The 14,354-nt window shown below is 41.7% G+C and overlaps 1 protein-coding gene across 1 annotated transcript in view; it reads left to right on the top strand.

Moving 5' to 3' along the window:
- Positions 1-1,299, top strand: part of SNX24 (sorting nexin 24) — a gene marked incomplete at both ends in the record, with an annotated part of 180,998 nt that extends 179,699 nt beyond the window's left edge. Inside the window, one exon of the mRNA XM_080699038.1 lies at positions 1,232-1,299. Within this exon, the coding sequence (XP_080555164.1) occupies positions 1,232-1,299 (68 nt within the window). The remainder of the gene's footprint in view (positions 1-1,231) is intronic.
- Between the last annotated feature and the right edge of the window lie 13,055 nt (positions 1,300-14,354).

Below are 14,354 nucleotides of genomic sequence, written 5' to 3'. Positions count from 1 at the left end.
AGTTATGCAAGCCAGAAACCCAAGAGTTACCTGACTTCTCCCCTTCCCTCACTCGTCACATCTAATCCATCGTTGAGGCATGTCCCCACTTGCTAGCGCCCATCTGCTTTTCCGCACCCTGCACCAGGGTCTCTCTCTTGAACTGCTCTGCTGATTGAACTGACCGCCTTGCTCCCAGTTGCCATTTCAAACTTCCCTTCTCCAAATGGCAGCTATTTGGTCCTGCTCGCTTAGCTCAAGTAGCTTCTCATTTCATTTCAGGTAGAGGCACAATTCGTGTCTTCTGTCATCTGCCCTCCTCATGCCCTCCTCCCTTGCTGCCAGCCTCGACGTGGGTTTCTGAGCCCTCCAGCCTCCCTTTTGCTATGGCCTGCCCCTTAACTCCCTCTTCCTTGTCCTTGAGAGAGTCTTCCCTCATTCTCTGATGAAGCCCAAGCCCTTTGTATATGGTTTTACATCGTAGGTACCCTGGAGATGATGGATTAACTATATACTTATTTAAAGTGTTCCGCTTTAATGTAGCTCCTGGATACATCTATGTACAGATTAAAGTTTAGAACCTAAGGAGCATCTAAGCCATCAGACAGATTGGCTCCCAGTCAAGCTATCTATTCATATTTTACCTGCAGTGATAACTGGAATATGGTACAGTATAACACACCTCTGAGTCTTCTCTGAATCACCTACAAAAATGTGGCTGATTTTTCAAATTTGACAGGACGGCTTTAGTGGGATATTTGCACTTTTAAGTTAGAAAGATAGTACCCCTGTCACCCCATCTTTCTGTAGTGTAATAGAACAAGTATGCTCAAGATAGCTTGGACTAAATGTTGCTGTAAACCACAATGGAAAAACTGCAGTGAAGTATTCCCAGTAGAAATCTTGGAATTCCTTCAAGTATATTGAGATTTTGTTAGAAATTGAATTGCCAGTGTAATCCATCTTCCTTGTGAGAAAACATTCAGATAAAGAGCTGGGCCCTAGCAGCATTAACCATTAGAACATCTCTGAAATCAATAAGCTACAAATCTGGCCGCACATTCCTGCAGCCTGGTGGTACACGAGAATGGCGCGGGGCTGAGCAGCGTGAGTGACGCGCAGCTCGAACCGGGACAAAGTGCACCCGCTGCAGATTCCTAAGCTGTGATGGGCCTGGCCTTGTTAGAGTCTACAAGATGCAGTTCTCTTTTATTGATGCATGTAACAAAAGCCATTTTCTTTTGTTTTTCAGATTTTCCAAATGTGGTTATTGAAGGAGTTCTCCACGGGATATTTTACCCTCATCTGCAGCCCAGGTAGAAATCCTACATGGCTCAAGGAGGCCGAATCAAGTTTTAGAGTTGTAGACAAGAAAATCGATATCTACCAAATTAACCTAAACTCTATGATATAACAGCTCTAGCTAGTGGTGAAATTCACAGTCCCAGCTTAATTCAGGGCAGGGACGTTTTCATTAGAATGGTGCTTTTAAAAATAGAAACTGAACTAGGGCCTTGGTCAGGTTAAGGCCAAGTGTTTAAGAAGTAGAAGTAGCTGCCAACTTAGAAACATGTGAAGAAGACTGTGTGGATTCCTGGGAGCACTGAGTGTCACAGAGGAGGGTCACTCTCTGCTTCAATCGCACCATTTACTAATTGAAAACCACATCCTGGATCATCCCAAGACTGGTCGGCTCCGGCGAGTCCTTGTTCAGATCTCAGCAACGATGCACTCGTCTTTGTGTCCTGGATTTTCCCATCCAATGATAGTATATTCTGAAGTGTTGGCACCGGAAGAGTATCACAGAAACACACTGTGCTAAACCCATAGGAAGCAGAACTGGAAATTAAATGACACTGACAACGTGACAGTAGTTAAAAACTGCGCGTGGCATTTTAATTTGCATTGCAGTACAGTGGTGTCCCACCCAGGGGGCAGCTTCTCAAGTCAGTGCCTAAGATGGAGTGGCCTATAGGGAAGCCCTTAGAAAGGTGTCATGTTGGAAGGGTGTCCACCACAGCTAGTCCTTCCTCTGGTGTTGCAAAGGAGGAGTGTTTCTTTCAAGACCAGATTATGTTGCGATGGTTCTGTAGGGGCCATTTTCTATAGAAGGCACATACTTTTTGACACTAGCATCACACTGAGCCCCACTGCATGCTTGCCTGGTTAGAGGTGGACATGAACCGCAGCAAACAAGAGCAGGTGGACGGCGCCGCCTGGGCATACTCGAGGGCCTGCGCCCTGAGTGGGAGGCGCCCACAGGGCTTCCTGCTGTTTCCCTTATGGGGTCCTCTTCACTGATCTCCTGTATTATGTAAGTTAAATGTGTTTATGATAGAACTCTACTGTGTGTTGTACATTCATATTTTGAGTAGTAAGGATAAAATCATATATACTATCTGTATGTATGTGCTATGTGTGGGAATTTCATTGAAAACTAATTAATAGCTAGATTATTTATGGTCATTAGTTTCATAAGTTTCTGTGTGGGAGAAAATTATTTAAAATTGAAACTAATAACTACATCATTTTTTAAATTAGGATTGAAATTTATAGGTTTAAAGCCTAATGCAAACTTTTAAAGATATGTTTTGTGGTAGATTATGTTATTACACTTTAGAAATAAGCAAGAACTAAGTAATCAAATGTCATCAGCCAAAAAAAAAAAAATAACTGAATAGCCAATATTGACATGTTTTAAGTGTTTGATGTTACTAGCTATTTTGAATGAATAAAAACAAAGAACAAGAAACATTTGAATTTACCTTCTGCTTCTAGAACTTTATTGGAAACACAGACTATGTCTGTCTCTATACCCTTGCACACAAATATGAAACCTTTCACCTATTCATACATTTTATTTCTAATTTGATAGGGTGTTAAATTACCTCATCTATTACTAAGCCAGTAGGCACTCACTAAATACTTGATGATTATATAATAAGAATAGTATACAGATTATATAGTAAGAATTATATACTTATAGATGGTAAAAGATTTTTATAAATTGCTACTAGTAAAAGATTTTAAAAATTACTACCAAGGTTATAGTGCACTGCTCAATAAATATTTTTTGAGGGTTTTTTTTTTTTTTTTTTTTTTTTGCAGTACTGGGGATTGAACCTCTGAGCTATACCTCCAGCCTACTCTTTTTTATTCTTTATTTTGAAACAGGGTCTCACTAAGTTGCAGAAGGCCTCACTCGGTAGCTGAGGCCGGCTGTGAACCCATGATCCTTCTGTCTCAGCCTCCTAAGTACTGGGATTACAAGTGTGTGCCACCAGCTTAAGAATTTTTTTTTCAGTGATCATGTTTATATTCGTTTACATTTTTAACATACATAAACTTTTACCAGTCAGGGCCCTTGCAGGTACTAGAAACCACAGTAGTTCTTTTATTTTTTATTTTTATTTTATTTATTTATGTGTGTGTGTGTGTGTGTGTGTGTGTGTGTGTGTGTGTGTGGTACTGGGGTTCCTGGAAACCCTTTTACCTCCGGGCTACACTCCCAGATACCTATTTTTTATATTTTCTTATTTGGAAACAGGGTCTCTGAAGCCAGCGAGGCTGGCTTCGAACCTATGCGATCCTCCTGTCTCCGCCTCCCCAGCGTGGGGATTACAAGCGTGTGCCACCACGCCTGGCCCCACAGTAGTTCTTTTAAACAGACAGGGAAGTATACGGGAAACTGAATGCTTGCAGAGTCTTTTGGATTGAGGAGAGGCGTGAACTGTGCACCCCTGATGGATCTCCAAGAGTGCTTTCCAGAAAGTCCCTGCAACCTCTAGCACCGACCTGCCAGGGTAGCCATGACCTGACCCTCATGCAGGCGCTCAGGAGTCGAGAGGCCTCTGTGGGGGCTGTTGAGGTGCTTGGCAGTACTGTGGCTGCAGTCCAGGGTTCAGTGTGTCTCATGGGGAGGTGAGTGTCGTCACTGTAACTACTCACAGCAGACTGAAACAAAGGGTCCAGCCGCCACACCTGCAGGCAGTCACCTCTCAACACCCACGGCCCCACTGACTAGCTCACTTTGAAAAGTATAGAGATCTCATAACACAGTTTAGAGAAATAATCACACTTCAGAAATAATAAATGGATTTCATCTCTTGTTAAGTGTGATCAGTTTATACTGACTGCTTACACTTGATCTTAGGCAAAAGGCTGAGAAGTGATGTACTGACTGCTTAAATTGCTATGCTAAGGCTTTTGGAATACTCCTGAGGATGGCTACTACCAAAAAGCAGAAGATAGCAAATGTTGGCAAACATGCAGAGAAATTAGAGCCTGTGTGCATGCATCTGTGAGAAATAATATGTCGATTCTTCAAAATATGAAACAGTTACCATTTGATCCAGCAATTTCACTTCCGGATAGGTATCCAGAACTGGACACAGGAGCTCAGACATTTGCACCTGTATGTCCATAGCAGCTCTATTCACAAGAGCCAAAAGGTGGCAACCATGAAAATGTCCATCGTCAGGAGAATGGATGTGACAGAAGCAAGCTCTGCTACATGCTGCGCAGTGAACCTTGAAAACATGATAAGCTTTGTAAGAGTCACAAAGGCAAAGCACTATCAGATTTCACTTACATGAGTTACCTAGAGTCCTCAGTTCTTAGAGACAGAAAGCAGAGTGGTGGCTGCCAGGGACTGGAGGGGGGAGAGGTGGGGATCAGTGTTGGATAGGCATCAGCTGGAGGAGACAAGAGTTCAGCCCGTGGACCATAGTGGTGGTTGCATAGCAGTGTGACTACTTCATGCCATGGTGCACTAAAAAATGATAGGTTTAGATCATGTGTGTTTTACCTCAATAAAAAGAAGAGTGATTTTGATTGAGTATAGCCTTAGAGCATAAGGTGGAGTAATCAGTGCTTTCTGCAGTGAGTGCAGAGGGGCCAGCAGCACTCAGATGAGGTTTGACTCTCATATCCCTCATGGCTTCTGAGATCCCAAACAAGAGCTCTAAGCCACAACTATGCATCGGGATCACTTAGGATTCTGAACCAATAAGTCTGGGCTGAGACCCGTCCTTAGGTGGTTAGAAACCCTGCTCAACTGATTCTGATAACAGCTGTGTCGCCAGTGTTTGAGGGAGATGGTTTATGAACTACCCATTAACATCTTCTAGAGCTTTTTTCTTTTTTTTCTCTCTTCTTTCATTTCTTCCTTTTGCAGTAGGATCTCACTGTGATACCCAGGCTGGTCTTGAACTCCTGGGCTCAAGCAATGTTCAGCCTCCCAAGTCTGAGGTACAGGCAGTGCCACAGAGTTTAGTTTTTTTGTTTGGGATTTGTTGTTGTTGTCTGACACAGAGTCTCACTTTGTTGCCCCAGCTGGTCTCCAACTCGGGGCTCAAGTGAACCTGCTGCCCCCACCTCCCAAGTAGCTGGCATTGCAGGTGCACCTCAGCATACCTGGATCCTGGATGGTTTCTGTATCAACTATCATAATTCCTTCAGAATCCACTACCAAATACATCTATTCAGCTCTCAGAGTCTTGCACATGGTCATAGAAGAGACTCTGAAAAAGTCTCAACTGACAGATTTGAGGAATAGTCTCAACACACTCCCCACAGTGGGAAAGTTCTATATTCATTTATTCACACATTCATTCATTGAAATGCATTTGAGTTTCTCCATTGGATTAAGGCACTGTAGTAGTCATCTAAAGATTAGAGACATAGTCCTTGTTTTGTGGGATTTTCAGCCATTTATTAGGGAGCTTCTGCATTTCACTGAATTGGATATAAAGTTCGGTTCAAGTTGGTTGTGTTGGCACTTGCCTGTAATCCTAGAGCTTGGGAGGCTGAGACAGGAGGACAGCAGATGTGTGGCCACCCACAACAACTTAGCGAGGCCCTCAGCAACCTAATGAGACCCTGTTTGGTCATAAAAATAAAACAAGGCTGGGGATATAACTCAGAAGTAGATTTCCTCTGGGTTCAATCCCCAGCACCACACACAAAAAAAGTTCAGTTCAATCCAATCTGTGTGCTCTCTTTGAAATTCATCAATCATCTTGGCTTTGATTTCATCCTTGATGATCATTATAGATTTTGATTCAGTAGCAGAATCCCAGGGAAGCAGCACCACCAAGTCCAGACTGAAGTCCCTGCAACATGTGCCAGTGCATATAGGTAGACTCGATTCTGAAGAAGGTGAAGGGACAGTTCTCTTTGTGTGAAGGGAGGACACAGTAACCATGTTAAGCAATTGGAATATATATATTATTCACTAAAGAAAACACTTGCAGCTGGACATGGTGGCACATGCCTGCAATTCCAGTACTTGGGAGGCTGAGACAGGAGGATCATGCAGGTTTGAGGTTTGAGGTCAGCTTCAACAATTTAGTGACTTCAGTAACATAGTGAGACCCTTTTTCAAAATGAAAAATAAAATATGGCAGGGAATATAGCTCAGGAGTAGAACACTACTGGGTTCATTTCAATTCTGCAAAAAAAGAAGAAAAAGGCCAGCATAATGGCGCACACTTGTAATCTCCGCACTTGGGAGGTGGAGACAGGAGGATCATGCAGGTTTGAAGACAGCTGCACTGGCTTAAGAGACCCTGTTTCAAAAAAAAAAAAAAAGTGTAAAATAGGTCTGGGAGTGTAGCCCGGAAGTAGAAGGGTTTCCAGGAACCCTAGTACCACCCAAAAAAAAAAAAAAAAAAAAAAAAGAAGGAAGAGAGCCGGGCGTGGTGGCGCACGCTTGTAATCCCATACTTGGGAGGCTGAGACAGGAGGATTGCACAGGTTCAAAGCCAGCCTCAGCTACTTAGTGAGGCTCTCAGCAACTTAGTGAGACCCTGTTTCCAAATAAATTATAAAATATGGCTGGGAGTATAGCCCAGAGGTAGAAAGTTTCTGGATTCTACCCCCAGTACCACCTAAATAAATAAATAAATAAGAAAAGAAGGAAGAGGAAAAGGGGGAGGAGGAGGAGGAGAAGGAGGAGGAAGAAGAGACATTTGCTGGGTGTGGTGCCATATGTCTGTAATTCCAGTATTTTGGAGGTGGAGACAGAAGGATCGCAGGCTTGAGGCCAGCCTCAACAACTTGGTGAGACCCTAATTCAAAATAAAAAGTAAAAAGGACTAGGGGTGTAGCTCAGAGAATGCCGTTGAGTTCAGTTCCTAGCACACCAAAACATACATATTACACGTGCACACACACGTGCACACATGTACACACAATAAAGCACCTTTGTCAAAGTGCATCACATGGCTACCTGAGTTTACAGGTGGTGAGTGGGTGATTGTACAATTTCCTTGTGGAGCCCAGGAGGGCCACAGTAATAATGCAACAAGCATGCATTTGAACACAGAAGTTTTCAGAGTGCGCCCTGCTCCCAGGGTACCTAGGACTCCAGGAGGAGTGATTTCTTGTCATCTCTCAGGTCAAATATGAGCTACTCAGCTCAGGGCTGGCCACCACCATCTGTCATCTGCCAGAACCACTATAGCCCTGCTACTCCCGGCCCTCCGTACCAGGCCCACTCTCCTCCTGCCTGCCACCCCTCACTTCTGCCAGGCTGCTCGGAAGATAAGAAAATGTTCATTTTTAAAAAAAGATAACAGTCTTTGAAAAACAATTAAAAGATAAATGCCAGTATTTGCAATCTTTTTGGTTTTGAGAGATGATAAAGAACCTCATAGTAAAAATGAAGGCATATTCTTTCTGCTCACTGATTCCAAACATATTGATTGGTAGATCAGTTAAGTATAAAACACCACACAGGAGTAGATTAGGAATAAAAACTACTCCTTGACCTAGAGCAGCTTCCAGTCCAAGGAGGAGACTGGGGAGCCTCAGGGGAGGGCAGGCCATGCTGTTGGTTGAGGAGCTTCTAGGGTTGGCTTCTTGGGGAACCACACAGTGAGCTCCAAAGTCACCAGGCAGGTTCTCAGAGAGCAGTTTGTCCAGGCTTGAAGCCATTCAGAAGTTCTGAAGTCTTTTTAAGGGAGCTGTACAGGGTTAAGTTGAGCTTCTCTGCTCCAGCCAGACCCGTTCTCTCCTCCGACAGTTGGTCATGGTGCAACACCTAAACCAGAAACAGGCAGAAAGAAAAGGTTCCAGTTTCCAAAGAGAGATTCTACCCAGAAAACAGGACATCTAGGACACCATGTGGGACAGATGGGGACCACAGTTGTAAAGTGTCCTGTGTACTACACAAAGAAAGTCCTTCACACTCTGAAAAGTTAGAGCTTGGGGAAACTTACAGTACTCCTGATAAAACAGCAAAAATGGGTAATAGAAAGGGTTTGGGAATATTGAATCCTCCAAAATTATAACCTCCTTATATTCTGTTTTTGTTTTGTTGTGGTGGTGGTGGTGGTGATGGTAGTGTGTGTGTGTGTGTGTGTGTGTGTGTGTGTGTGTGTGTGTGTGTGAATAGCTGAGGATTAAACCCAGAAGCATTCTACCCCTGAGCTATACCCCCAGCCATATTTTATTTTTTATTTCAAAACACTGAGTCATAGAGGGCCTTGCTAAGTTCCTGAGGTTGGCTTCAAACTCGTGATCATCCTGTCTCAGCCTCCCAAGTACTGGTATTACGAATATGTACCACCACATACAGCTGACTCCCTAATATTCTGATTTAACTAGTGGTAGGATAAAAGTTCCATTAATGGGTTTTGAGATGAATTTTGTTTTGTCTCTTCATCATTGTTTCACAGACCTTTTGTTCTGAAGTGACTGCTGTTTTGACTTTTTGCTGGATTTCTGCATTAATGCCAGCTGTTTTCCACTTCTTTAGCATATTAATAACACCAGCAAGTCTCAGAGTAGGTTATGTTATATCACACCTAAAATTCTTGGCTAAAATCTTAAATCTGCAAGATGAGTTACAGAGTTAAGTAATGGCCATTATGTACTTATGGCACCACAGTTTTCCATTACAAATACTGTTTTTACTCTTCCTTAAATTAAAAGGAAAAAAAACTTACTTGAAGGGTCTTTGAATTTCCAAGCCTTTTAGATCAAAGATCTCTTTGGCCCTCTGAATTATAAGAATGTTGGAAAACAAAAACAAGTCCCTTTCCTGCTACAAAATCTTTGCCATGTTTTTGTCTTTATGTAACTCAAAACGGCTGAAATGAGAAATTAGGCTGATGAGTTGTGCACAAAATCTAAAAATTCATCAGAAATGAAGTCATTGATAATTCCAAAAGTGCCATTCTAACTAATCTGATTCAAGAATAAATTTTACTGGATTCTTATTTGGTGATCCAGAAAATTGCTAAACAGCTCTTGTAAGAAAATATAAAATATATTACGACTAAAGAGGCCAAAATATTTTAAATTGTTTTTTAAAATTAGTCAAAACTAAACTGTAGTAACTTGGGCTTGGTGGTAGTATCCAGTGTAATTGTTTTCTTTGACTTCACACCCACCTACAGCGACATATGTGTCCTTTTAGTAAAGTGATTGGTAGTGAGCTGTTTATTTCAAAAGGTTTTGCAGAGAGCATTAGACATTAAGAAATCAACAGTTTCTACTTCCATAGTCATCAGATTGCTAGTGTTTAAGTATAAGGCTTGACCCTCAGCACACAAGAATCAACACCTCCCAGCCGGCATGGAGGGAAGTCCATTTACTTACTGGTCACCAGGCCTATAGCGTGAAAATGTACCACCTGTGCACTGGTGACTCAGGAGCTCAGCTCTTCCAAACAAATTGCTTTTTGCTTTGTCACTGGAGAGATATCACTTACGCTCATACTAATAAAAACAAACTGGGCATGGTGGCACGCACTTGCAATCCCAGTTTTTAGGAAGTGGAAACAGGAGGATCACAGGTTTGCGGCCAGCCTTAGAAACAGTGAAGTCCTCAGCAACTTAGTGAGACCCTGTTTCAAAAGAAAAAATAAAATAAAATAGCGTAGGGGGTATAGCTCAGAAATGTAATGTCCTTGGGCTCAATCTTCATTACCCTCTGACATACACACAACTGTAGGTGGAAAATCTGAATAAGGCGCATGTCTCTATGCATGAGGGACCACAGAAGCTTATGTGCTTTCTATCATTGAGATGAAACGCTTTTGCGTGTATAAGAGGTTATTTGTTCCCAATTCCTTCAAAGTTAGCTTTATTTAAAATAAAACTTAAGTTTTCATTGTCTAATTATTAAGATAAAATGCACCATACAGAAAAATTAAAAGACAAAAAAACTATAAAGTAAAAAATAAGGATAAAACCTAGTGTGGCGGTGTATACCTGTAATACCAGTACTTAGGTGGCTGAGACAGGAGGATCACAGATTCGAGGCCAGCCTTAGCAACTCAGCAAGATCCTCTGTAACTTGTTGAGACCCTGTTTCAAAATAAAAAATAGGGCTGAGAGCGGACTTCCGGGAAGATGGCGACGGAGGAAAGCGGGGCTTACGAGTCCCGCTAACAACCAATCTCTATTACCACAAAATCAGCACCTTTCATAGCCAGAAAACACCATCAGCAGAGAAACAAAAAATGTAATTACAAGGGACAGAGAAAAAAAGGGCTGGAAAAACAAGACACCAGAAACCAGACCGCAGTGCTGCAGCGGGATCCGCAGCGTGGAACAGTGCAGGCGCCATCTTTTCTTGCAGCACTAGGCCCCAGAGAAGAGGGGAACTCAGAATAGAGCCCAGAGCCACAGAGGAGATACGCCAGCCTCACGGTTGAGGACACAGCAGCAGCGCCTTACTGCCAACGGCAGTGGCGAGCTCACCGGACGGCACCAGACCAACGCACTCAACAGCCCACCAGGCTCCAGAGAGGAGCGGCGGGCAGCGAGCCGAGGTGAGCCGCTGCGGATCAGCCGGGAGGAATTCGGCAGATTTCTCAGCGCAGGGAGCATCTAAAGCTCCCAGGGGCTGGGCTCAGCACACCTTGCAGGGACTCAGAGCGGAGTTCAAAAACAGAAGAAATACGCCAGCCTCACAGCCAAGGGCGTGGCAGCGGTGCTATATTGCCACCGGCGGCAGCAGCAGCAAATTCACCGAGTCCATTACAGCTCCATCTGCGTACTCAAAAACAGTGAGTCAAATTGCGGGCCCTGGAGGAGAAATCTCAGTACTGTACTACCAGGGACTTGACCCAGTGGGGGAGTGGTCGTGGAAGAGATATCACACCATAGGAGAACGCCATGGCACCCCCAATGGTCTAAAGCAGCCTCGATTGACTCCCTGGGTCTGAGACTCTGCGATACAACCCAGTAAAGGAGTAGTGGGGACCGAGATACCACAGACTCAAGATCCAGAGCACCTTAAGTGAAGTTGTAGTGACCCAAGGGAAGAACCCAGAGAAGGCACAAACTTCCAAAATCATGGGAAAGAGGAATAACAATGGAGCAATGAATGCCCACAACCCCACAACATCAGAACCCGATAAAACAGAAAATCAGAGATTTCTAGAAGATCAAATCAGAAAAATAACTGTAGAAATAATAGAGGTGTTTCAAAAAGAATTCAGAGAGAGCCAAAAAGAGATAAAGGATGCAATTAATGAAGTAAAGGCCTCAATTCAAAGTACAAACAAACGACTAGACCACATAGAGAATAGAATCTTGATCTTAGAAGATGATCATTCAAAAAATGAACGCATAGTTTCTAATTTAGAAAAAAAAAAATCCAACAGCACGAATCTGACATTGAAGAAATATGGGCCCATTTTAAGAGAGCTAACCTAAGAATAATTGGAATAGAAGAGGGAAAAGAAGGTGAAACCAAAGGGATAAGTAATATCTTCAAAGAAATAATAGCAGAAAATTTTCCAAACATAGAGCAAGAGGTTGATACACAGGTTCAGGAAACTTATAGAACTCCCTTTAGACAGGATCGGAGAAGAGGATCCCCACGCCACATAATTGTCAAAATGACCACTGTGGAAGCCAAGCAGAGAATCTTAAAGGCAACAAAAACAAAGGGCCAAGTGACATTCAGAGGCAAATCAATTAGAATCACTCCAGACTTCCCAAACCAAGTTATGAGAGCCAGAAGGGCTTGGAGTAACATATTCCAAACTCTGAAAGAAAACAACTTCCAGCCCAAAATGTCCTACCCAGCAAAACTTTCTATCAAATTAGATGGGGAAATAAGAAACTTCCACGACAAACAGAAACTGAAGGAATTTATGTCTTCAAAATCAGCGCTAGAGAAAACACTCAAAGAGATTAACTACAAAGAAGAAATAGGTAACACACACCAGAACCAGAGAAACAAGATTTTCTATCCAACAGACAACTAAGATTGGTTATCTGTGGAGATTCATTATTTATGTTAGTCTTTTACCTATGTCTAAATTGTATTGTTTGCTTTTATTGTTGCTATTTTTTGGATTTCTAGTTGGAATACTAATATACCTTCAGATATAGCATTTGGAAATATTTTATCCCATTCTATCAGTAACTTTTAACTCTGTTTACATTCTCTTTGGATATACAATATGTTTTTATTTTTTAGGGAGTTTGTTTACCCTTTTGTTGCCTGTGCCATTGAAATCATATCCAAGAAATCACTACCAATTTTAATGTTGTGAGGTTTTATGACCCAGATTTTCTTCTAAAAGTTTATAGTCTTAAGATTTATATTTAGGTCTTTTATATATTTTGAGTTAATATTTGTATATGGTGTTAAGTAAGGGTCCAATTTTATTCTTTTTCATGTAATTATTATTTTTCAACAATATTAAGTTAAAAGACAATTATTTTCTCCACCAAATGTTCGTAGAAACCTTCTCAAAAATAACTTGACCATATATGGAAGAATTTATTTCTAGGATTTTTATTTTACTCCACTAATTTATATATCTGCCTTTATAGCAGTACTACACTGTTTCAATTATTGTAGCTTTATATGGTTTGAAATCAGAAAATATACATCTTCTAGCTTTGTTCTTTTTCGAGATCGTTTTGGGTATCTAGAGTCCATATTCCATATTAGGATAGATTTTTTGTGAAAAATAAATAAATAAATATATGATAGTTTCACCTTAAAAAAGAAAAAGAAAGAAATATTCTCTGGTAAGAAAGAAAGCAAAAAGAAACATTGAAATCTTATCTTTAAGTCATCAAAAGCTTGGTATCAAACAAATGAAACTGTTACATGAGATTATCAATGTTAATATTGGATAAATTGCTATAATACTAGATGTCAACCACTAAGCCAAGAATTGGAAGGAGGGATGGGGAGGGAACGGCGTGGGGATTGGGTAGGGGCTAACTGGGTGTTGTGTGCATGTATGTCTACAAAAGTATTATTTTTATCCCATTATGATGTATGAATACAGTGCACCAATAAAAAACTTTAAAAAAATAGGGTTGAGAGTGTAGCTCAGAGATAGAATGCCCTTGGATTCAATCTCCATTACCACACACACACATACACACATACATGAATAAATAGAATAAAAAATAAATAGAATAAGTAGCATTTGCATTTACTTTATGTAAATTTGCATTTTGTTGGATTTCTTTTGTGAATATTTGCCTCAATGAAATCATGCTGCAATACAGAATTTCTCCCTTCTTTAAAATAAGTTTTCTCCTGTCCCTTTAAGTTTTCTAACATCACTTAATAAATGTATACTATTATTAGATATCCTCTTTTAACTATTTCAGGATTCAAATTGTGCCCAGTATTTTGCTATCATGATTCTACATCCTTATACACAAAAATTCTTCAGTATTGCTGCATTAGGCAAACACTTTAGGTTGCAAGTCAAAAGAAATCAATTTGCTCTGGTTTAAGCAGAAGAGGAGCTGTTGGCTTGTGTGGTGAAAAGCTAGGAGTGAATCAGCTGCACACACAGCTAGACATGGAGGCTGAGATGTCTTCAGGAATCCATCTTTCTGTCCTCTGGACCAGCTTCCTTCTTTGATTTCACTTAGTCTTTGTGTGTGTGGTACTGGGGATGAACTCAGGGACATTCTACCTCTAAGCTACACCTTGAGTCCTACTTTATTACTTGAAAACAGGGTGTCCCTAAGTTGCCAGGGGCCTTGATAAGTTGTTGAGGCTGGCTTTCAACTGCAATCCTCCTGTTTTAGCCTCCCAGGTACTGGGATTATAGGTATGCACCACCCTGCTCAGCCTTTTACACTCTCTTGTAGAAGCAGAACTGCTCTTCCCAGTCATTCCGGAAGCCCACAACTGAGGCTCATTAGCAGGACGAAGGTTTAACCCAGGCCTAAGCCAGTGTCTGCACAGGGTGAGGGAATGTTGGGTGGGTTTATGAACCATGAGTCAGCCAGGCTCACTCACCCACCCACCACGAGGTACACCTGGCCTATTCGCTGTTCATGAAACTTCCTGAATCTTCCACCTGCCTTCATGGGATGCCCCTGCTCTTACCCTCTCCAAAATGGCCTCCACACTTTCCTCACGGTTTTTCC

This window comes from Muscardinus avellanarius, assembly GCF_963383645.1.
Source record: "Muscardinus avellanarius genome assembly, chromosome: 7".
Lineage (NCBI taxonomy): Eukaryota > Metazoa > Chordata > Mammalia > Rodentia > Gliridae > Muscardinus > Muscardinus avellanarius.
This window is presented reverse-complemented; position numbering and strand designations above follow the sequence as displayed.